The sequence below is a fragment of the Apus apus genome, chromosome 3, assembly GCF_020740795.1.
Source record: "Apus apus isolate bApuApu2 chromosome 3, bApuApu2.pri.cur, whole genome shotgun sequence".
Taxonomy (NCBI): domain Eukaryota; kingdom Metazoa; phylum Chordata; class Aves; order Apodiformes; family Apodidae; genus Apus; species Apus apus.
The window spans coordinates 86,224,292-86,250,119 of NC_067284.1; the positions used below are offsets into that span (position 1 = coordinate 86,224,292).

General features: G+C 39.5%; 1 protein-coding gene across 1 annotated transcript in view; it reads left to right on the plus strand.

The window, feature by feature from the left end:
- The window catches only part of PCNX2 (pecanex 2), a 156,460-nt gene that overhangs the window by 9,685 nt on the left and 120,947 nt on the right, over positions 1-25,828 (plus strand). The window contains exons 4-8 of the mRNA XM_051614230.1: positions 2,184-2,220; positions 3,066-4,355; positions 12,330-12,477; positions 12,646-12,791; positions 13,992-14,085. Of these exons, the coding sequence (XP_051470190.1) occupies positions 2,184-2,220; positions 3,066-4,355; positions 12,330-12,477; positions 12,646-12,791; positions 13,992-14,085 (1,715 nt within the window). The remainder of the gene's footprint in view (positions 1-2,183; positions 2,221-3,065; positions 4,356-12,329; positions 12,478-12,645; positions 12,792-13,991; positions 14,086-25,828) is intronic.

Sequence of the window (25,828 nt, forward strand, 5' to 3'; positions counted from 1 at the left end):
TGCTCTGAGGATGGAGGTTCATTCTGTGGATCTACTAGGTATACCAGGGCTGTCAGTCAGCCTTGTCCTAAGGGTCTGGGTTTGCAAAGCTGGAAGTGGTATATATAATTCTGCACTTCTTAGGAGGGGTCACTCTGCTCTGTAGATACTAAATGGCCTTTGTAAATTTTGCCAAGAGCAGCTAGTTTTCATGGCTGCTTTAAGGAAATGGAGAAGCTAATGCAATCAGAGCAGCCTCTCATTGCCTCAGAAGGGATCTGCCCCTGGAGCATTAATAATGTGGTTCTGTGTAACTAGACTTATGCTTATAAAATGAACCCAGCACTTCTCTTAAGTATTTAAACAAAGCATAGAAACCATTATTTAAATCTAGGAGATCTCTATATGAGGTTAGAAAAAGTTACAGGTGCATTCCATGCCATTGGCTATGCTTTCTAAATGAATAGTTTATGAAGTGATAAAGGCAATGTATGTTGATGTTATTAGTAAAGAAAAAACAGGAGACATACATAACTAGGTGGAAGAGTTAGGTGTTCAAAAATTAAGAAACAGAATGAACACTGTCTGTGTAAACTTAAGCTACTCCCCATATATACTGTGATAAAATCTTTAATTATGTGATCCCGTGCTATTTTTTCTACAGGACTCCTGCCTCAGTCAGTGCAGAGGATGGTTAGTGATCTCTGAATAAGTAGCTATTTGATACTTCATTCTGTCTTCATATCCTCTCCCCCTCCCACCCTGTGTCTGTATTACTGCAACCTGTTCAAATCCTGGTCTGAATCAGAACTATTTCCTCATTTCCTGGAGTGTTTTTACCTTTTTGTAACATCTGTGTGATTCAGAAACATTAATAGTTTTCTTTTATGAGGTAAAATATTTTTCACCTTGTTTCTGTCCAACCTCCCCAATATTCTGATATTTGTCCAATTTGCAACCACATTTCTTCTTGGGATTTTGTCCATTTCTCCCATTTCCAAACATGTAGGTTGGGTCAGGTCAGACCTAATCTCCTGTTCCTGCTGCTAGAATACCACAATTAAATTTTAGGAGATAATGGTTTTGATGTCTGTCATCCAGAAAAAGAGTCACATTAATTTTTCCCAATACACTTTTTTCTAGTTATGCACTTAGGCTCTTGAATTTAGACTCCCGGAGTATTCCTCTGGAGTATTGTGTTTAGTTCTGAGCTCCTGAAAGAGTTCCCACAGACATTCACCTGCTGATGAGAATCCATCAGTGGTCACCAAGGTGACTGGGGAAGGAGGCACACAATATATGAGGCCAGGCAGATAGGATGTTTTAGCATTTGCAAGGCTAAAACCTCTTGTAAGACTAGAAGAAGAACTTGCTACTGTCTTCAGCATCCTGATGGAAAGACACAGGAAAGATTGAGCACACTGTTTTCTGAGGCCCAGGATAAGGGACAGTGGCTGCAACTTGTGGCCATGGAAAACTACAGTTAGATCTATTAGATTTAAAGTTTTATGTGTTTTTTTTTTGTTGGTTGGTTTCCCCTGGCACCTCCACCAAGAGGGTGGTCAAATACTGGAAGAGTTGTCCAGAGAGGTTGTGAAATCTCCATCTTTGGAGATCTTCAGAGCCCTGCTGGAGATGTCCCTGAGCAACCTGCTCTAACCTGCTTTGAGTGTGTGCGTATGGTGGAGGGGATTTGGACTAAATGATCTCTAAAGTTTCCTTGCAATCTAAATGACTCTATGATAATTCAGTGACTCGGTTCTTTAGTTTTCCATTCAGAAAATGTTACCAAGTACTGTAGACCAAACTTTTCATTTTAGTGCTTTGGGAACATATAGCTGGAAAAGTGGAACAGATTAATGCATTCTATTCCTTAATCATTAAAAATCCCAAACCAAACTAGTCTGAATTAGGCACTGCAAAATGTTTTTAAAAAAAACTTCATTTTTTTTCCCTTTGCCAAACATCACACACAATTATAGTGATGCAATTTGAAGCATGACTGTTCTAGAACCATCTCCCTCACCCACCCCTTGCATTTTGTGCAAGGTACATGTCCAAATATCAGTGATGTTAAGCAATTTACCAGTGCTGTAACTGACCTTTGATTAGATAGCTATTGCATTGATAGAATTTTTTTTTTTTTTTCCAACAGAGTTTAATAAATTCCTGTGCTAATTTTGTGTGTTTCTTTTTATTTTTAGGAACTGCCATCACGGGAGACTATTGAAGATCTCAGAGGTATTTTAAAGGCTTTATAAACCCCTTTAAATCTTTGTTTAATCATTGCTTGCCACAAAAAAAAAAATGGTGCAGAGGAACCCATGGCATCTTCTGTTGTGCCTTATGGTAGCAGCTCAATGGAAAAGCTCAAGAGAGCAAAGTATCAAGGGAATTTTAACAGAGCAAGCTTTCTCAGCTGTTACCCAAGCTGTTCAGGATGCAGCTTTTTTGGTGAGCATGCAAGTCTTCCTACCCATTGCGACATGGGGAGATGAAAGAGCCTTCCCCACACATTCTTGGGAAATCTGTATCTCTGGAAAGCAGTAAGCTAGGAAGCTAATTTGCATATTGCATCTTTGAGCACTTAAATGTCTTCTGACCGTACACTCCTGTTGATATGGTTGACCTTTTCTTAATAGTGTATACTCCAGCATGCCTTGCATAGCCTACAGGTTCAGTGCATGTGATGTCTCTATATTTTAGTTTTTTTGTTAAGGTTGATCACCATATCCTATGGGGCTATTTAGGAACTGCACAAAGTGATGTAACAAACTTGTGTCATACTGGCTTGTTCTTTCTTTCATCTCTCCCTATGTGGGGATAATTCTGTAAAACATTTTAATTTTGATAATAGCTATTTCATGCTGCTACACCCATCCTGTCCTGGAAAGATTCCAGCTTGCTTTTGTAGTATTTCACATGTAGCTAACTAAAAAGATCCTTGCTTAGGAGCTGTGTTAATCAGCATGTAATCCATGCTTCATTTGCTCTGCTCTGAATCAGATTTTGGTAGCTAAAGATCATACTTAATAATGCATTGTGTTCATGTCTGTGGCACCTAACTCCCGTATGTTTTTTATTAGGTGTTATGGTATTAGAAGAGCAGGCTACACCACCAGTTTCATCTACCTCACCCTGTATCAAAACAGATATATTACCTGTTTCTACAGCTTCTGCTTCAGGTGCCACCACATCAGCAATAGTGGCAAAACCAGCTGCTACGGAAACACTTTCTGGTAATGGAATAAATGAAAAAGGAGGGACTGGACAATCATATGGACAGCATGGATCCCAAGATATTCTTGTGGACAGAAATGTAGCTAAAAACTTCTCCAATATTTCTTCATCACAAGGTGATATTTTAAGGACTGGAGTTTCTTCAGAGCCATGGGACAGTGAAAATTCAGTTATTTCAGACCATTTGAGTAATCCTAAAAGCTACAAAAGAGAGAAATTGCCAGATGGATCACCACAGACAGGCTTTACCAGTAACTGCCCACAGTGCAGTGCCATTGCCACCAAAGATCCTGAGCACCTGGGAAGTCCTTGCAATGGTGGTAATACCCAGGAGGACCTTGACTGCTCAGACAGTGAGACTGCTGTTGCAGTTGTGGACAACTCTGTTCCTGGAGACCAGCTATGTGAGCCCATTAAAATTGTCATCACAATGAGTACTACACCAAACACCACCCTCAGTGACCTAGCAGGCTCTGTCCACCTAAAGGCCTTGGGAACTGAGAGAACGAGCTCAGCCCTTGAGTCTGGTATAGTGACAGCAGATTGGCCAAGTCAGCAAACTAACGAACAGCTTAGAATCCCTGTTATCACTTTTGACCTGTCTGATGACAATAAAGGTAAGGCTGGTCCAGGAGTTAGTGAAAGCGAAAGAAGCCCAGACATGTTCAAGGCCGAGTTGTCATCCAACCAATGCTCTGGCTATGAATCGGGTGATGCAGCAAAGGATCACAGCAACCCAGCAAATACTCCTTTAGAAACTAACACTTGTTCGGATCCAAATTGTGAGAATGCTTCTGAAAATGTCCAGACCATGGATTTAACTTATAAGGAAGACCTCCAGAACCTAGACCCACAGTCTTGTAGAACTGCTCATGAAAAGAGGCATATGCGGGTGCTGAGTGTAGACAGTGGGACAGATGTGCTTTTAAGTAAGAATTTCATGGAAGTATCTGACAAAGAAAAGACCTTACCAACTTCTAAATCAGATCTGGAAGCTAAAGAAGGACAGATACCTAATGAATCTAACTTTTTAGAGTTTGTCTCCCTCCTGGAATCCATTAATACTTCAAAGATGAAGGCATCAAATCAATCCACTGTCAAAACAGAGACTACAAAGGAAAATGGGCTTGTTGGAGGTATGATGCATGGCTTACAACTCTTCTGTAATGAAGAAGTTGTGACAAGTTACATTATGTATAGCAGTTTATCCTGAGACCTGCAGCAGGACAAATTCCCAGAGGACTCCTTTTGCTAATAGCACCAGGGAAGGACTGGGCTTGGTGGGACAAGGTGATTCAGTCAAAGTGATAGTGTCAGCTGCAGTTCTTTGAATATTTTAATTTTCTTAAGGATTTTCCTTTGAAAAAGCTAAGGCTAACATCATTAGGTGTCTGGTATGTATCTAGTATTCTCTACTAGAATAGTGTGCATGTGTCATGCCTGTGTTGTTGAAATACCAAAAATATCTTACAAAAATGTGCATAGCTATAACATTACTCCTGCCATTGCCCATCTTACCAGGTTCATGTTGAGGAGTTGTCCATGTGTGCTTGTAAGTATGCAGAAAGCTGGAATTATCCCTGGTGATGATGCAAAGCTAGCACCTGTGTCCACATACATGCATATTCCTGAACTTCCTGCACAGCTCTGGTTTGGTTTATAACTTTAAAAAAAAAAAAAAGAATAAAAAAAAAAGAATTTTTTTTCAATAGGTTTTGATTTTTAGTAGCTTAAAACTTTAAAAGCTTAAAATTTACTTGTTTTAAGGAGGAAGGTTTTTTGGTTTTCAATGAAAATCCACAGTATTTTAGTGAAAAATGGTATCTTCCCATGCAAGTTCCCATTTAATCAAAAGGGCTTTTATTTGAAACAAAAAAGCTCCCAAGACGTTAATCAACTAATTTTAAAAGTTACATACAATCAAATTTATGTCTCTAATATAGGAATGCTTTTAAAAAAAATAATTATTCTCATTGCTGCTACCTAACTCTGTGACCCTTTTCTGTTAGGAAAGAGTATTGTTTGTAGGGTCTTTAGCAGCTCTCTAGACAAAACTAGCAGAACTGTTTTGTGAGGGTGCAATATAATAGGTGCAGTGAAGGCAGGAGAAATTTCAGGGTACTTGCCAAGACATCAGTGCAATCAGTTTAGAAGATCTAGGCGAAAGTGAAATAAGGCAGCCCTTATTTTCCCCTTCTCCCAAATATTGTTCTTACCTTAGATGTTCTGCTCTAAGAAAGCCTAAGAGGATGCACTACGAATACTTACTTTGCATGGAAGGTACAAATCTTAGTGGTTCTCAGCAGTACAGCTTGGCTCTTGTTTTACAAGGGTCTCCTTGTCCATGGACAGGCTCTAGGGAGTCTCTGCTCCCCCAGCTTGTTCCTGCAAGAACCTTTCATTACATGAAAAAAACACATTACATGAAAAAATATTTTGAAACTTGTCAGCTTTTACTTTAAAAACAAATGTGAAATTTGTACTTTTACCTTGTTAAAAAACATTAAGTAGAATTATCTTTTCCATTTGGTGTTTTTGTGTAGATTCCATTTACCTTTCAGATGCCATTCTGCCTTTCCTAAGTCTTTCCTCTTATATGTCCTATCCAATGCATTAGACCCTTACCTCATTCCATCCTTCACGTGTCCATTTTTCCTTCCACTTTATATTTCTAGCTCTGTGCCTTCCCTTCCCCATTCATCTTCTTAGTTTAGCCACTCCCCTTCTGTGCAACCTCCTTATTTGCCTTCCACTTCATAGTGCTTCTCTCTCATCTTTCCCTCTGATCTTCCTAGCAATCCACACTGTTGCTTTTCTAGTCCTTTCCGCTCTCTGGAGCTCACTTGAAGCCGTTGCCTCCCCATAGCTTGCATTCATTTCTCCTTTACTGCTCCTCCATTCCACAGTCAAATTTTGCTCCTTCTGTTGCCTCTCTTCTGGTCTATTGTTACCCATCTCTCCTGGCTTCTCAGAAAGTTCTGCAGAGCACTTTCTGCTATGCTCTATTGAGTTTATCAGCCTGCCTGGCTGGCTCCAGCAAAGCCATTTTTGCAGCAAGCAGACTGTGATTTTTTGCTACTCCTCAACCATAAAGAGGAGTATTTACATGATCATTTGACTCGTGTGTGGTGTGAGTTGGCTGGAAAAGATAAATTATAAGAATTTTAGAGGTAAGTTTAAATTAAGAAAAAAAAAGAGTGCAGCTAATCCATGAAGGGGTTTCAGACAGTTGCCCACAGATGGTAGGAATGGGCAAGTTTGCTTGCATAAGGGAAAGAATTGAGTGATCAGAAAAGTAACACTCACAGATTTCACAGTGAGGGGAAAAAAAACAAACCTAAACCCCAAGCCCAAAACTTAAATTAATTCGTATGTAGTTTAGACCAGCTTTAGACCTGACAAATGAGATTGTTCCTATTGGAATCCAAGACAACAGGAGGATTATGCTCTTCTTTCAAACCAAGCTGTTACTTAAAGCAACCTGAACTAAATTTCCTACTTTTCTATTTTCTAAAGTACATATGTTTGTGAGATGGTGAAGTTGAGCTGCATACATAGACTCATAGGATCATAGAATGGTTTGGGTTGGAAGAGACCTTAAAGATCATCCGGTTCCAACCCCCCGTCATGGGCAGGGACACCTCCCACTAGACCAGGTTGCTTGAAGCCCTATCCAGCCTGGCCTTGAACATTTCCAGGGAGGGAGCATCCACAGCTTCCCTGAGTAATCTGTTCCAGCGTATCACCAGCTTCACAGTAAAGAATTTCTTTCCAATATCCAATCAAATCTACCCTCTTTCAGCTTGAAACCATTCTCCCTAGTACTATGACTACAAGCCCTTGTAAAAAGTCCCTCTCCAGCTTTCCAGTAGGCCTCCCCTTTAGTGGCCCTTCTTGTTTCTGGGATGGGCCCAGCAAGTGTCATCCTGGGAGAAGAGCAGGGCAGAGATGAGGACTGCCCTGGTAGAACAGGGATGGTAGTTGTGGTTTCTGTCTTCTGTACCTCTGACTGGTGCTGTGGGAAGAAAGAGATTCAGTCTGAATTCTTTAAGCTAGGGAGAGGTAGTTCAAAGGCAGTTACTTTTAAGAGCAAGTAGGCTTTGTTTTTAGCCTAGTCAGAACGTGCTGTTTGCTAAAATAAATTACTGTCATTACTGGCAGCTTCCCCACAGTAAGGCTGGATTTTAGGAATGAGAAAGCCTCTAATTTGTTTATAGCCTTGCAATTACAAATATGCTTTAACAAAATAACATCATAGAACAGATCTGAATAAACGTTATTCCCACATTAAAGTGGTTGCACAAAATTAAAAAGTGTGTATGGGGGATATAGAGCAAGTCGAGCTATGCACCAGTTGTTTTGAGGGAGGAGGTCGGTTGTGTTTGTTTTTTGTTCTTTTAATCTCACAAACCACCTAATTCACAAAAGCAAATAATAGATGCCTGGTCCAAATGAGTGTGAAATGCACCCCACAAAGGTGTTTATTAGGCAGTATGAGAAACTTGGCAAATTCCTGGAAAGCTGGGTATTCAGAGCTGTGTGTTAAGAAAGCTGACATTTTGCATAATTCCGAGAAGGCAGGGAAACGTGCTCATCAGAACAGCCTTGCAAGTGAGTGAGTGTCATGGATGGGTCTTTGTATACCTTTGTTACAGGTATTCCCTCACAGAACTTTTCAGTTATGTGGAAACAGAAGAGATACCATCCTGACCATGTAAGCCTTTGCCAGTAGACAGCTCAGTAAAATGCAGTACAAGAAAATTAAAGCCTTGCTTTACGCTACCAAGGATGCCAGATTTAATGTGTTAAAATACAGGACATAAAAAGTCTGTCTAAGGGCTGTTCTGTTACCACCCCACCTCTTCTGGATCATGAGAAAGTACCACTGACACCGTTGCTAAAAATGACTTTCAGGTCAGTGTCCTTTCAGTTTTCAATCAAACTTGCACCACCCACATAATGAAAGCCTGTTGAAGGGCAACTGCAAATTTTTTTCAGTCTTTGAGAAGCCTGGGGAGAGCCGGGGTTATTGGCTGCTGACACGTCTGGAGCTGAGTAAGAGCAGCTGTGCATCACACTGAGGCAGGGTAAAAACTCTTGTATGTCCCCTCTGGCACAGCTGGCTTGCAATCTAGGACAGGCCATGTTATCACTCACGGAGCAAAGCTGCTGTGGGAGTGGTGGATACTGGTGCAGGAGAACATAAACCAGGACTGTGTGGCCTGAATTTAGATGTTTTGCAGGCTCTTTTTAGAAAAGGTACTCATCATTCTGGGCAGTGCACAAACCACAGCCTTGAATGAGTTCTTCTGGATCCCAAGCAATTGCCCTTCTACTATAAAAAACTGAGATGTACTCCTGTGGATATTTTTAGACTCATCAGTTATTTCCCTTGCATGTGAGAAAGAGGGATATTGCCTGCCATATAATGATAGGGAAGAGGGATCTTGTTTTAGAGGTCTCTATTCTGACATAATTTTTAGGGATAACGTTTAGATTACTTACCTGAGGCCTCAAAATACTTGATTTTATTCCCATCTCTGCTGCTGGCCTAGAATATTGTTCTGAGCAAGTCATGTCTGTGCTTAAGTCTCCCTGTTCTGTAACAGGTACAGTGAGTATTGCTAGTTTTTCCTTTGGTTTCAGGATTATTGTGGCAATTCTGATTAAAGGATAAACTCGTGCTTCTTCAGTGCCCCTGTTGAACTTTTGTAGCAATTGTTGGGACTGTGTCAGATTTCTGGGCTCTCCTGTAGTTTGGTGAGTGATCAGCTTTAATGTCACATTTTCCTTTCAATGTATTTATGCCTTAACAGGCAAATTTGGGTTAAGAATAAAGTACATAAACTAGATGATTCTGCTAAAGCAATCAGTGAAGAAAAGGCTGGGAATGTCCTTTTGGATATATTCTGCAGAGATATGAATAGGACAATTCACAGCTTGTAGAGCTGTTTTTTTCATGCTAGTACTAACAAGAGAATAGAGAGGTGTCAAATAAATTGTCTCTGTGGCCCTACAGGCAACAAGTGTATTTTAAAGTGAAACTTTCTGTTTTGGAGGATAGTGTTGTGGAAGGAAGTAAATTTGTGGCAGAGCAATTAATGAACAGTAGACTCTCAGCTTAATTAGCTTAATTCTGCTTGACCAGATTTCAAACCAGATGGCATCTGAAATTATGATGACAGTGGCATGTTAACTTCCAGGAATGAGTTGTGGAGATTGGGGAAGGGATATACAAGTGAAAGATGAGGAAAAGCATCTGGGAGACTTTAGTTAGCAGGTTAACTAAAGGGGTGTATCTTGTGCTCAACCAAAATACAAAAATGGTGTCCAGACCAAAACTTGGTTGTTTTTACAGGACTTCTCTGAATGGCCCTTCCTCAAGCCTGATTTAGCCATGAATCCTGAGCCTCATATAAGAGTCATGTGGCATATAATTTCCAGATTAATTACAAAGTTACTTGCAGTTGCTGGGTCTGAGTTTGTGAACCCAGCTGTGTGTATGCCAGGGACATGTGGAGAGGTGTCTTGGGATAAATGGCTATGGTAGGAGGCCACAAGGGTGGTGCAGGGACACTGCCATGTTGCGCTTTTTACTCTTCGCTTGCTCTTGGAATGGTTTTTTCCTGGTAACTTGAGCTTTGCCAGCACAATTTCCATACAGGGAGTGTGGTGATGTAGAGCCAATTACATACTCCGGCAAGAGCACTCCTCGTCTAGACACCTCTATCTCTGTTTAAGCACTGAAGGTGTAAGTCATTTGGAACAAAATGAGTAATAATCATGAAAAGCGGTCACAAATCCACCATGGCCCACCTTTCCAGTGCTCAAAGTACTCATCACCATGGTATTGTCTGATTAGCATATAAAGCCTGTAAAAAGCAGTACCTTTATGTTTTTATTGTTATGACTCTTTACCACTGCAGGGAAAAGAAGTTTGCAAGGCTTGTGGTTTGGAACGGGAAAGAGAAGCATTTTCTAAAACCACTAGATAATCAAATTAAAAAAATCTTTCTATTGTTCCAGCCCTAGAGCTAGTTTTGGGCAATATAGGACCAATTAGATTATTAAAACCACAGTTTCTGATCTCTATCAATTATTCTTAAAGCTTGAACAGCCCAAGCCTTTAGGAGGGTGATTTTGATTAGGTGTCTGTGGCTCCACCTCCCTCAGATAAAGCTACATCATTAAGGGGATGCTTCAGTAATGCCACAGTCAAATAAAGTACAGTTTCTGCTAAAATGTAGTTTAAGTCTTTAATTAGGAATGGAAAATGCTTCCCTCTCCACTTTTTTATTTCCTAAATAGAAGAAGGTAGGTCTGGAAGACCTGTTGAATTATTTTCTCCTTGCACAACAGATAGAAAAGATTTCCCTAAATTAAACTTATGCAGGAGACTCAAGAGCATTGGCAGGGTGGTAGTGAGATTCTTTTTTTTTTTTTCTCCCCTGTGGAAGCTGAAGGAACACTGCTGTTCCAAGCAAGAATTACACAGTGTCTTTATCTCTGCTGCCCTGTTCCCTTGCTTTTGGTACCCTGGCTGGTGAGTGTCTGGGGCCCCAGTGCGACTCCTCAGGCTCAGTGCTGCTCGTTGTGCTTCATGTTAATGGCTGAGACCTGCTGGGAGATGTGGTAGTACTATTAAAGTTGTTCTTATACTTCTGGATCCCCCCTCATCCCCTCCCGAAAAGTAAGTGTGAAGTGTCTTGCAGTGAGAAGTAGTTTTGTGTGAGTGTCTGAGGCTTTAGGGTATTAGAGGGGTGTGTCCTGTGAACTGAAGCTGGTGCAGAGATGACTTAACTCCTGAAGGTAGGTTTGTTTGTAGAAGTAATGTGTTATTAGATCAGCTGATATGGTTGGAGGAAAACAAGAAAGATGATCTGAAAAGTTTGCATGTCCAAAAGCTTGTTTGTTTTTTAAAATTTTATCAGTTGGCCTAGTAAAAGATAGGTCTCTCTCTCTACAAGCCTTTAATCTGCTTTATTCTTAGACCATCTTAGTGATGACACCACTGCTTCTTGACTGGTGCCTCTTGCAAGTTAGGATGGTGATCATATTGGTAGGAAATATGGTTTAACAACTGGATTTTGGGGAGGGGAATTTCTGTAGTTTTTTTCTTGATGATGAAATTTCTAAGGCATTTAAACAGCAGGTGTTGCAAGAAGTCTGGCTAAGTATACTTCAATAGACTTTGCTTAGTGCAATGAGCTGCAGGACTCACTGAAGCATCTCCAACAACAACCACAAGCCCCCCCCTCCCCCCCCTTTTTTTTTTAAATGAAAGCATTTGTGTGACTGATGGTGGTGAGGAAATCACTGTCTTAGTTGCACTTTAAAATCCTAACATATTCTTTTTTTGTTTTCAGACAAAGCACAGTTGCAAAATGTTCCACTATGCAACATTAATGTTAGTCACTAAAAGAAACTATTGCTTTGTACATATATATATAAGAAAATTACATACATTTGTAGAGAGATAATACAAATGTAATTGGTATTCAAAGTAGGTGAATCATGTATATTTTGAAATCTACGGTGTTGTATTTTCTAAGCATAGGAAAATCTACTGTGAAATTGTTTAGCCAGTTTTCTTCTTTGTCCTGTATCAGGTGTGTGGCCAGTGGGGAAAAGGGATTAGGCAGCTCCCTTCTTTCCTGCTGTGGAGCTCTATTTCCTTTGCAGATGCTGCTTTCTCTTTTGTAAAAGGGGAATGGGCCAGTGCTTCTGCCTTTCTGCTGCCAGTATACAGAGCTTGGGAACAAATTACGACCCCCAGGGAAGCAGCCTCTTACCATTCTAGGTTAGGGACAGATTGCTTCCTTCTGAAACAAAAGGACTAGCAAAGCAGAAATTCTTTGGTTTGTCCTTTACTTCACACAGCCTGTTCTTGAAACAACACATTCATGTAACCTCTTCAAGTCAGAGTACCTCCTCATCCAGATTTCTGTGATTGTATTGTTTTAAGTAATTTTAATGTTCTCCATAAAACTAGTAATTGCTAAATTGTTTTAGTTTGCTTCCTTGTAGATGCTCTTGTTCAGTTGTTAATAAACAAAACTCTTGACAGTCATCTGTGGAGAGTGGCTCCACTTCAATGCCCTGTTTTCCAGATAGCCAGATGACGGAGAGAAAAGAAGAAATGGTGGGAACAGAAAAGCACTGTGAGCAACTTCCTAAACAGGAAAGATCAGATGTACAAAGCCAAGATCGTGCTAGTACTAGTCCGGTGCTACCAGAGTCTGCCAAATTTGCAGCACTGTAAGGCCAGTTTACTTTACAATTTTGTACTTCAAAGATATGATGTAAGCTGTTTTGTTTCACTGAGTAGAAATGACATAAACTTTTAATTAACCTCTCTTTCTTTCTGTTTTATTGAGAACAAGAAAAATGTTCCTCATAGTAGTTTTGAAACATTTTTGTGTCAAGTTACCAGGGCAACAGGCAAAGGCAGATAATCTACCGGGTAACTTCTCAGCAAGACAGCTCTGTCTTGCAAGTAATAAGTGGACCTGAGGCGTCTGTGCAGGATGAGCTATCCGTGGATGCAATGCACGTGTTCATAGATGAAAATGGTGAGTTTCTGTACTTGGAATAATTACCATGTGTGAGGAAGTTTCTAAAGAAACTAGTTGCCCTGGAAGGATGTTTCTCTTTTCTGTTACCATTTGCATGTTTTTCTCTGTGCATGAAAGAAAGGGGCTTAGTCATTTAGAGTCAGATCAGCAATAACCAGTCTTCAAAATCCACCAGTGACTATCACACACCTGAGACTTCCACAGTTCATGAGGCTTATCTTCCAAGCATCATAATCAAAAAGAGTTGGCCAAGCTAGAAGACAACTTCTGTCTTTGCAGAAGAAACCTCTGGCACTTTCTGCCTGGTGAGGAGTTTTGCAGTGGCCTGGCTGGGCTGTTTTGTTCTTCAGCTGGCTCAGACTGAACTAACTTGGCTGATGTGGTGGTTGCTCTTGTTGGGAGTTTTGGTCTGCTACCCCGTTCAGAGGAATTAATGAGTGACCTCGTCTTGCCCCATGCCTGTGCTTGGTATGCTGCTGCTCTGCAGCTATTCCCAGAGGCTGAAGCTGTAATACACTTAGTGGTGGTTTGCTGGATCTCCGTGTAGTTCCCTGCAAGGTACTGGCCCATACCTCTGAAAGGCAGCTGTCCCAAAAGTCATGTTTCCCTTAAAACTACCTTCAAAACTGGTATGCAATGAGTGCTCATGGTAGTTTGGTTTATGATACCAGAGATGCTTTTGTTTTCTGCCAGTTCCTCCTAGCCCTGCTTGCAGCCCTGCAGCTCCTGGTGTGTGGTGGAGCTAAGAGCAGCAGCTGCCGGTAAAGCAGATGGCATGACCTCTGGATCAACGAGGAGTAATGACTGCTGCAAGGAGAGAGTAGCAGTGGCTGTGCTTTTAGTAGCCTTTTTCCTGGTTTTGTACCTCCTGGTTTCACCTTAGTGAGCTGAAAGAAAAACATCTGATTTCACATTTTACAGTGAACTTATTTTGATAGATGGGCTTTGCATTTACTTTACATACCTTTTAAATTTTCTCTCTGAGTTCTGTGTTTTGGTTTGTCTCAGGTTTTCTTTTTTTCAAATGTTCATTTACTTTATGAAGTCTGAAATAAGGCTTCTGCACAGACTGAGAACTAGATTTATAAATGTTCCTGACTTAAAATGTATTTTTTAATAAACTTTATGTGTAAAAAGAAATTACCATATCACTGAACTGATTTTTTTTTTTTTTTCCTCTCACTCTGTTTTCTAAAGGGGAAATTAGGTCCTGTTATTTAAAGGCTGGCTGTCAGAAGGAAGGAAATTTTCGACATCAGCTATCAAATTGTGATTGTATTTCAAATGCTCAGTAAGTAAGCCCTTATTTTTAGAGATGTTAAAAGTTGTCATTGCTAGAATCTATGAAACTGATAGTAACTGTGAAAGGTAGATGTGAAGAATAAATGTGGTAACTTCTGGAGATGTCAAAGCATGTGGTTTTTGTTTTGTGCTAACTCAGTGACTGCTTTCTAAGAATATTGATAAGGAAAGTGAAAAAGAAAAGCAGAACTATCCAGTGTGCTTTCACTACTTTGTGGGAATAGTAAAATCAAGTGTGGCAATTACAAATAAGATTTGAAATAAATAAAGTAACTGGGAAGCTGTTCTCTCAATCTTGTCTTGCTTGCTTCCCATGCCTGTTGGGTCCTTTTTAGACTTCTAGTGTTGTGTCTGTACCAGCCAGTACTTTCTGTCGATTCTAGCAGCAGAGCCTTTCACCTTGCATGAAGTCTCTAATGATAGTTTGCCACTCTGTAAAGGTATCAACTATTTTCTTTTTTCAAAGGTCTTTTTGGAGTGATCCATATAAATCCTGTATTTGTGACTGTGGTTTCCACACTCTCTTATGTGATGTGTTGTCTGCATATCTGTAAAAATAATCTTAACTACTCATGAGTATTTTTATTAAATAATTTAATGTTTTTAATATTGTTAAACAGCATCTGGAAAAGTTGAGTGAGGGTGTGAGAAGGATCATTGTTAATAGCACGTATTATTTTTCAAGTGTTTGGCTGTCTGTGGAGACTTTGGAAAAGCTTGGAACCATGTTAAGAAGAATAGTGTCAGTATTTTAGATAGAATGCTATTATGAGAAACATGAGAATAATGCTTTTAAAAGTCAGTGGGTAGGATATAAAAAAATAATTATAATTTGAGTTAATTACAGTAGAAATGTTCTGTTTGTCTTCAGCAAAATAAAAAAAAAACAACTTGGTAGAAGTGAGTTTTGACCTAAACCAAAGCATTTTACTTTGAGGCTAATTCTTGCAACTCTCTTCATTTCACCTTGCACAAAATAGTTGCCTCCTCCCCCATCATATAACTATGAAGTTGAATGTGTCCTAAATTCAGAAATAGTATACTGTCCCCTGACATTTATCAGGTAATCTGTTTTTATCAAAATAACCATCTTCCTCACATAAGAAGTCCTCCTGAATCTGTCTTTGGTAGATTCATATGGGACATCTCTGTTTTCCTGTACTATATTAAGTGCTGTTTTGTGGTTTGCAGACATTTAGAGATGTGAATTATTTTTAATGAGTCTCCTAAAAGTTTTTACCAAATGTTGAGGTTTGGGCCTAACACGACAACAAAAGAACAGCCCCATGGCCTGTTACTCAGGTCCCCCCCCACCCCACATACACAATCTGGGATGAGGAGGACAAGGCTCATGGGTTGAGACAAAGGGCAAGGAGGGTTCTTCACTGATTAAGGTCCCAGGCAAAACAGACTCAATTTGGGAAAAGATAATAATTTAATTTCACACTAATCAAACACACACAGGACACACAACACGAAGAGCAGGGCTTGCATATGTTACCCCACCCCTCCCTTCTTCCCAGGCCCAAATCACTTTGTTCCCGGTTTCTCTCCCTCCTTCCCCCCAGTGGCACAGGGGACAGGGGATGGGGTTTAGAGTCACTTCACAGGCTGGTGGTTCCTGCTGCTCCTTCCTCCTCAGGAAGGATTCCTTACAGTCCTTCCCTGCTTCCCCACGGGGTCCCTCCCATGGGAGAGAGGCCTCCATGAACCTCTCCTTCATGAGTCCTTCCCACGAAGTCCGGAGCTGCTCCAGCCTGGGCTTCCCACAGAGTCACAGGCTGCTTTGGGAACAAACTCTCCTGGCACTGGAGTCTTCCACAGCTGCATAATCAGAGTCCACAGGCAGCAAATCCTCTGGCCACAAAATCCAAGTCCAGTGGCCATGTTTACCTTTCCTGGCACCTTCAGGGAATGTTTGACCATGTTCCTCCATGAGTGCAGGGGGACAGCTGCCATCTCGCCTTGGGTTGCAGGGAAACTTCTGCCTGGGCACCTTCTTCCCCTTCTTCCTCACCAACCATCAGCACCGCTCTCCTTACCCAGCACAGCTCTTCTCTCCCTCTCCTAGCTCTGCTCTGGTGTTATCTCAGTTCTTTCCTATGTTAATCGCTGAGGCACATCTATTGTCCCTCTAATGGATCTTTGGCTGGGTTTTGGCAGTAAGGGAAGCTTCTCAGCTTCTTACTGGAGCCACTCTTGGGGCCCTTCCCCTGCTACCAAAAAACCCACCAAACCAAATCAGAACACCAATGCAAGCTAATATATTCTTTGCAGCCATTTACATACATTTCATTTGTAAAGATCAGAATGTTTGCCAGGAATTTCAGAGTACAGGAACAGAGCAAATCAGCAAAGACAAGTGGGAAGACAGAACACAAGAACTTTTGCAGGAGTGTAGGAGTGTGAAGGAAAGTACAAATAAGTTGTTCACATGAAAAGCAAGGAAAGAGGACAAGGAGGCATAAAATGTGATCAAGTTGTCTTTTGCAAGGGAAGTTTGCAGTATGCATAGGCCAGAGAGATTAGTGAGAGCTGTTTTTCCATTGGGCAGTTCCTACCATCTGTGCATAGATTGAAGGGTAGCATGGGAAGGGTTTTGGGTTTTCTTCAGGTATTCACCATTAGGTAATTTTCTATTTAGACCACATGGAATACTTACAGCATACAGAAAACAGAGGGGCAAATCTGTTTTAGAGACAATTCAGGAATGTGGTGTCTTTCCTTCTGCCTTTCCCCTCTCCTCACCTGCAGGCTTGCAGATCCCTTATGTGATCTTAGGTTAGTTTCTTATCCATGGTTAAAGATAAGCCAAACAATCATAGTGATTTTATCACTGAAGAAAAAGCAAATAGAATAAAACAAAAGGAGTAATAAATAATTGTTTCAGTTAGATTCTCTTGTTTTTCTGTCTGTGGCGATTTCTTGACAGTCATTATTCCTTTGAGGGTGGGTCCCCCTCTGGAGGTGTTCATTGTGTGAGTAGTTCATACCAACAGGAAATGCTGCTGCTATGAAAGGATATTAGAAAAGAGACATGTAAAGCACCTCTGAGATATCCTTGGCTTAGCTCCCAGCCTATCAGACAGTTAACTAAGGAGACAGTGCAGAAACAACAGCTCTAGGCTTGATGTCTGAATCCATTAACAAGCCATCCAAATTAGATTTTATGAGGTCAAAGGATGCAGGAGAAAATTAATAACTGGACATAAAAGGTGGCATCTTCCTTGAATAGGAGGGATAGAGTTTTGATCTTGGGGAGCTCAGATTTCAGAATCTAGGATAAGCTGATGGAGCACATTGGATAGGTCTGCAGTAGATGTGTATAGGCTCTTAAAACACTTTTCACTTACCATGCTTGCTTTGTAGTGTTAAGATTAAGCTGCTCCTAAATGGAAAATATCAAACTGAGCCAGTGCAGTATCTCTGTGGATACGCATTGATTGTGCCCAGATGTGCTCCTCTATGAGGAGAGTTGACCCAGGCTGAGTGATGGCAAGAGGCCTCTTGCATTGGGATTCTGTTGGGAGAAGCAGCAGATCAGAGGTGCTGGCATACTAGGAGCACTTCTGGGTAACACTGGTTAAGGGGGAAGGAATTTTGACTGGGAAGGGTATGAACTCTGGCTGGTTTGTCAAGATTAATGTAATTGCTTTATGAATTGGCCATAGCTAAATACCTGTAAAGTAAGTTATGTAAAACAAGAGAAGGTATTTAAATATTACTCAAAAGAAGCCATTAAAGAAGGCCTGGAAGCAGACTTAACATTTAACGCTCTTAAATTCAAATTATAATGTATTATTTCTGTCTATTAAGTTCTACTATTGTCTGTTAACAGATTAGTTAATCAACAGTCCCTTAATTTCTAAAATTATCCCTTAATTCTGCCAAAGAAGAGAATTAGAATAGTTTCAGGTTGTGTCTATATTTGTGTCTCCTCAAATTTTCTCTTACTGGTCCAGCAGTCTGGCTTTTAAAATATTTTAAAATGCAAGTTAGCTAAGTTGTGTCCAAAGGAGGTTTTTTATGTTGTAATGATGACCAAAAAAAAGATAATTCGTTTTCCATCTTAACCCTCACTTTGGCAGGTGATTCTCATTACTGAGTTCAAGTTATTTAAACATTGGCAGGTAGCTCAGCAACTCCCCAGTTATTGTCCATCTAATTACTGTGACCCCACTTCTGCCTGTTATCTTGCCAGCAACACCTCTTGCCAGCAGTCCCTGTGGAATGGGTTCCCACTTGAGCTAATTGCCTCTAAATTTGATGCTCCCATTACCTTGCCAACTTCACCTCTAGCTATAAACTGCTTTGTGACAGGCTTTGACAAGAGAAAGTGTAAACTGTGTTCTCAGCTCATGGTTTATGTTAGAAACTAGATACAGAAGGACTATTTGGATCTATTTTGAAGTGAGAAATTGAAAGTAGCTTTCTCATTCTGAAAACCATTACTCTTCTCCATTTGCATTAAATTCTTTACCAGCCTTTGTCTCTTGCAGGGAATGCTTAATGTGCCTACTCTGTGTGGTTTGTGCTTGTCTTCCGGGAAGACAGATAAGGATGAGAAAGTTAAAATTTCTGCAAAACAGGTGCCTTGTGTAAAAGTGTGTACTGCTTTTTTGCATGGTTAGTTTGACTTTTCACCCGATAATAATTAGGTTTAACCTGTTAAAATTATTCCCATTAGCTTGGTGATACAAAGTAAACCACCGAATCATTAACAGTAACACATCCTTGAAAATATGAGGTGAAAGAATGCACAAGTTAAAGAATTGTTAGAGCTAAATACCTGTTTTCTCGGGTCAGGAGAAAAAAGTTCAAGTTAATAAATGTCTTACAAATAAGGAGGTGTGAGTGACACACCTTTTCCTGTCTGGCACACTGTGACAGAAAGCAGACGTTCCCCAGGAATGTCTTAAATTACCTTGAATGCTTCTTGTAATTAAACAACTGATTTTTGATAAGTAGGCAAAAAAGAGAAATGTGAGCTACCATGTTATTTAGGCGTTACCTGTAAAGCAGCTTATAAATATCAGTGAAAGCATAAACCCCTAAAATTATAGTAATTGTAATAATAGGATTATTTTTGCATTATTTGCACGATCTGTTGGTAGTAAAGAGACTAATAGGGCCATAATGTATATAAAAATGCCAATATATGAGTTTATATAAATTCTATATACATTTAATTGCAATCATATATTCTGATCATATGTTCATACTTGCAGTTCCAGGCTAATACATTTTTAAACATTTAACTACTTTTAAAAATACAGTTTCTTTGGGGCTCTTTTTCAGAAGGCTGAGCAACCTCAGTGTGTGTCAGTATTTGAGATCTCTCAGCCATGTAGCTTTCTTCAATATGTGTTTGAAGTACTGCCCCATCTTTCTAAATGGCTTGAACATAAGAGGTGGATCTATAGGCCTGTAATACTTCCTGGTGTCACATCTATGAAAAACTAATGTAAATTATTGTAGTTTCTTTTCCAAAGAATCAAGTATTAAAATAATATACTTCCTGAATGAATAGCCTGCAGAATTTGAATATTTGATCACTCTTTTCAATGAGAAGTGAAGTTGTCACTTTATAATTCAGCATTAGAGCTCAGAACCACTTCTGTATCTTCATCCTTCACTTGTGTTGCAAGAAACAGAAAAAGTTAGCTTACCATAAACTTGAGGGCTCTAATGTAACACACTTTACTATTTTGAAAGCTTTTATGTAGTTTTGCTTCTACAAAAAATTTATTCAAAATTTTTACTGGATGCAAAATTCTGTTCCTAGTGATGAAGAGGAATGAAAATTACAAGGAATAATCTTGAACACAATATCCAGTATCAAAAGATAATACTGTTAGGTATAAAGTTATTAAATAACTGGCTAAATTCACATAGGGATCCTTGAAATGCTGTCCTGATGACGCATTTAGATTATTTGTTCTTTCTGTTTTGCTGCTTCAAATAGTTTCGAGGATATTCCCAATCTGGAATGAACTATCTAAGACTTCTATGGTATTGCCTGAAGCAGTTGATAGGCATGATAGTTTGATGGCACTGTGAAACTCAGATTTTTCTTCCCAAAATTTTACTGATAATCTATCACCATGAATTTTATTTCAGCATAACATTTAACATTTTGCTATGTGGACAAATTTAGTTTCAATAAGAAAATAGTTTGCATTTTTCCCAGGCTGTTGTTTCGCTCAGGCATATTGCAGTCCATCTCTGTCACGTTCATGGGTATTCAGATCTGAGATGAGAACTGATCATCAGACATCCCTCAAGAGCATGCCAGTGTAGGGTCATGCTAGATGCTCAGCAGTATTTGTTTGAATACTTTCTCTGCAGCCTTGCATTTGCTTCCACTTAAAGCAGAGAGCTTTCTTTGGTGTGCGTGCAGACACACATGCACTGTGGTTAACTCCACTTCCAAAAATACAGAAGATGGTCCACACACAAAGTCCTGATATGGTTATGTCTGTACTTTATGGTATTCAAAAAACAAAGATATATGTAGCTTCAAGGAAAATTTTGCTTGTTGGTTTTCTGTGGTTGTGTTTTGGTTTTTTTTATGTGAAGGTTTTTTATCTTAAGTAGGAAAAAAAAATCTGTAAGGGCTAATTTTTGAGGACAGGCCAATCTTGTTTCTCAAATCAAGTATTATATCTGCTAAAGCCAACTGGAGTTGTGCCCATGCCAGCTGTGGAAGCATTTGGCCATTTATATTTCTTTCAAGAAATACTCTGGGTTTTAGAAAATGCAATTTATGAGAATACTGCTTGTTGTCTTGACCTTCTTTCCTTCTCTCCTGTGTTAAACTGATAAGAAAACCGTATTGAAACTCCCAGTTCTGTGCAGGATGATACCATTATACATATGGATTTATTTTAAATGGATAGAGTTGGTGTTTGTTCAGAACAATCCAAGTTTTTACTGAGAGTAGTTCAACTTAGTGGAAAAAAATAATTAGATTAATTGAAATGCATGTATAAGTTTTACGTGCTGGTCCTCTTGTTGCAGTTCATTGCTTTGTGTCTGGCAACATTCAGCAGTAGCCATAAATTGCATCAGGAACTTTCTGTGCTGCCTATATGTAATAGAAACTGGAATTTAAAACAAACATGTAAAATGTGCCACAAAAATGGATGTATGGCCTGCAGCTGAAGTATTTGAGAACCAGAGCAGAAAGAGTGATTGCCCAGCCCTGAGGGAAAAAAAAAAATCTTTCTATCTTAGCTGCAGACTCTTATTGCTGCTTGAGTGACACCTGGGCTTTAACTTGAAATCAATTGTATATATACACCTAACTTGCCGTATGCCTTAAAAAAATAAATAAATTTAAAAAGTCTAGTTTGAGCCTTCTCCTGCTTTCTTGGTAACATATTTTTTTTTCTTTATGTACGTAATGGAACAGGAACAGGTTGGAACCAGTTGCCTAGAGAAGCTGCGGCTGCCCACTCCCTGGAAGTGTTCAGGGCCAGGTTGGATGGGGCTTTGAGCAATCAGGTCTGGTGGGAGGTGTCCCTGCCCATGCAGGGCTGTTGGAACTAGATGATCTTGAAAGTCCCTTTCAACCCAAACCATTCTATGATAGTTATTAAAATAGTATTACTTTATGTATATATTTGTGTTTATGTATGTTTTATTCTCACATGTGGTTCATCCATATTAATCCAGTTGATATATTCATATTGCACTTTTCATGCTCTGTCTGAGCTATTGGTCCACCAAACTCCTAACTTTTTTAGATGTGGCTGTGACACTAAACCCAGGCTTCTCAAAAGCTATATTATGTTTTGAGTCTAAAATACTTTGCACTACAGATAATCTATTAAGAAAAAAAAAGTGAAATCTTTTTGGGTTTTGTTTGTTTTGAGAATATTTTTTTTCAGCAACAGCAGGGCCAGTAGCTTTAAATGAAGTCATTGAAGGAAAAGTGTATGACTAAGAAGTACTAAGAAAAATAATTTTATTTACCTACCAGTATAGCTGTGGAGTGCTAGTGTTTCTGGCCCTAGGCAAAGGAATGAACTTCAAATCAATGAGTTAGGTTACTTGATTTACATTCACATCCATGAATAAGCTGCTTGTGTGCATTGTACTATATGAAAGTATCTATCTGAATGCCATATGTACTGTATGTCTTCTGTATAAATCCATTAATACTTGAGTATGTTCACTGCTGGAAAAATCCATGAAGCTTTGAGGTTTATTCCTCATAGGAGAAAGTATACCTAAAAGCAGATATTTTTATTTGTTTGTAGTGTTTCAAAATACCTTTCTAGAATGATAAAATACTCTATAACTGAACCATCTTTATATTTCTCAGCAAGATGACCCAAATAACAAAGATCATCCACTGCTCTAGTAACAGGCTGCTTACTGCAAGAAATCTGACAAGATTTCTTAAAGCAGGTTGTGCAGTTCTGCAGATGAGCACCGTTTGAAATGGATGCGACAAATATTATGTAGTACCTTTTGGGATTCAGTGATTTCAGAGCTGCTCACCGAGTGTAGTGCTGCTGAAGCACATAAAGGAGGGTAGTGTGTGCATGAGCATGCTGAAAATAGTAATACTTGAATTATAATCAAGCCATTGCTTTTTCTGAAAAGTACTCTATGTAAAACTCGGTAGCATTTTCCTGCTGGCTTGCTAGGGACAGGAGAAAAACCTTTTGTTAGCTTGGCCGGTTAAAATCCTTTCCTGTATTTGTAGGGTTTTTTAGCCCTTCTTCATTGTGTGAACGCAGGAGCAGGCAAGTGAGGGTTTTCCACAGAATGAGACTCGCAGATTAGAGATTTGCTGCCACATGATGGCAGCAAAATCCTGCTCAGGACTAGGAGCTTCAGCAGTCCTTCAGCTCTTGGGATTGGCTTCTCTTTGCTCCCCCCACCCTTTCATGTGGAGAGCTAAAAGGGATGTTTTAAAAGACTCGGGAGATAATGGGACCGAGGGTGCTGTTAATGCATTAAATCCAGTAAAGCTGTGTCTTCTCAAAAATCCATCCTCTATTTTATTAGCAAATGCGTGCCGTTTGCTTTTTCAGTCATTACATTTATCTTTGCTCTGAAATGTAATAGGCTTACAAATTATTAATTTATGTGCTTGTTATTAAAATAAAAAAAAAGCAAATACAGAGAAGTAAGAGTGTACTGAGTGGATCCCATTCTTACAACACCTAAGTAAGAGGATGTGTAACTTCTGCCTTTGTGCTGCCTGCAGCACTACTGGTAACGTGCTTTGCAAGGCTTTTCTGTCTTACTGAACTTAATAGTTACAAGCGCTCATTTTGCAGTCCATTGCAAAACTTCAGTAGTGACCTTATATCCTTTTCTGTCAGTTAGGTCAGTAAATCAGTATATCCAGCTTTTCCATTTTGGAAACTGGAGTATTCTACCTTATTATTGCTAGGGGTGTTAATATTGTTAGTTACAAGAAAAAAATGCCAAAAATCATCCCCAAATCCTGTTGCATGAGTAGCGAAACATGAGCGAGAATCAAGCTCTAGGTTGCCTCAGCAGTAACCATTAAGGAATGTTAAAATGTACATTCTGAATTAATAATGTTCTTTTTGAAACTACTAGTTTCTTACCAAGAAAGTGAAGATTGCCTCCTCTTTTTCACGGTTTTCCATGTTTGCTATGATTGGGTTTGTCACATCATTATGCAGTCTTAATGCTGCTCTCAGCCTTTGCATGTTTCAATTTTCTTAAGTGGCTTTTTAGTTTTTTCAAATTTTTTTAAGTTGCTTTTTAATTTAAGTCTTGTTATTTAGTAGTGCAATTGGGAACTGTAAGTCATCTACTGCTTAAAAAGGCAATATCCACAACAAGTGGATGTAATTTCAGTCCTGAATTGTGCAATACTGTGTGGTCATATTAGTGCTGGCAGCTTTATAGTAGAGACCTGATGAGCAATGAATGAGCAGAGATGTAGCAAGAGGCCTGTGTGATAAGGTGTAAAAGTGATTGGGACGTGAGGCCACTTTGAGGTGAGAAGGAGCAAAGCTGCTAAGGTGGTGGTTAGGAAGACAGCAGCAGCCCTGAATAATGGAGGCATCATTGATGAGTTATGGGCTGCTCTTGAGCCAATACTTTCAATGTTGGTTCAGGCACCTATGCTCATACCACAAACTGACCATTTTGAAAGGACACAAAACTAAGGGCATTGTGAGTTCCTGCTATCATTAGCACTAGTTGGCTCTTGTACAGCTGGGTTGCTCAGGTCTCAGTTTGGCGAGTACTTTGAATGCATCTTGGACCAGTAGCTCAGAAATTATTGATTGTTGGATGTGCAGAAGGGGAGATATCCAACTTTGAGTTTCACTTTGCCTCTTCTTCAAACAGCACAGACATAGCTGCTTTGCCTTTAGAGTGATGTTTTAGTGACTATTACAAATAGCTTTCAGCTATAGTAGTTATTATCACTGTGGGTACTTGTTACATGCTGTTAAGCTTTGTAGTGACCCAGACAGCTGCCTGAAGCAGTCTAGAGGTATCTTCTTGATTTTAAGCACATGAGGACCAAGATAAAGTTGCTTTGACTGCTAATGACTGTTCTCAATGCTGGTTACAAGGTTCCTTGTCCGTTCTCCTATATGCCTCTTAAAATGAAATTGAGCCAAGACCTGCAAAACAGCTTAATTAATGGAGAATGCTTTGTGGCACGCATGGATAAAGAACTTACCTTGCAAGGTGTTCAGACTCAAGGCTAGCTAATCCTTAACAAGAGGGAAGGCTTTGTCTGTGTTATATTTGAATGGCTTGGGCCAAATTGTCAGCTGTGTAAGGCAATGGTCACAGACTGATCGAAGAGGGAGAAAGAAGATTTCTCCAGTGCTGTGTGGTTATAATAAAACATTCTCAGTGTTGTATGATTGCTCAACTAGCTTATGTTTGCTCAGTGTTCTTACAAAACTGAATTGTGAGCCAGAAAAAAAACCCTGAATTTATAACCAGTTAACGGTAGGGGGTGCTATGTACCTTTGCATTTATCTGCATGGGTTGTATGTTTATCAAACCTATTTTTAGTTAATAATTTATTATTAAAAATTTAGTTCAATTATACCTTTGCTTACATTAGCAGTGCAGTTTACTATAGTAGGTCTTGATAACATTAATTTGATTCTGCAAATGAACAGATTTTCTCTTCAGCAAGGTTCTATGTTATACTGCAATCAGCTCGGTTATAATGATTTTATGATTAGAGAGTGTTTGTTCCTATTTATATATGGTAATAAATTTATGGAATCTAGTTTACAGCCTTACAAAAACACAAACACCACTGTTGTATTTTTTACTGGTATTTGCTGTCAGTGTGATAACGATTTCATCAGATGAGACATACAGCTTCTAAGTAGCTGTGCAAGCGATTCAGCTTCAGGGGGGTAGGAATTGAATGTCAGAAGGAGGTTGTGTGGAAAATAGGGATAAGGAGAAAAAAAACCAGCAAACAGAAGCTGAGAGGAATGGAAAATGAGGAAAGAGTAAGAAGATACAGAGAGATGAGGCAGGTGAATAAAAAGCATAGGAGGCAGATGAAGGCCAGGTCATGGCTTCTGATTTTGGAACTGTTGCTTTGCTAGTTTTGCCTTCCCAGCGTCTCTGCCCTAATTGCATTTTCAGGCCTGTAAAGTTTTCAACATTTTCTTACAGTGTCCCAGCTGCTTGTGGACTCTTCTGCTGGTTGCTGATGGAGCTATGATTTTTTCTGTAAACAGAAAACAGACTAT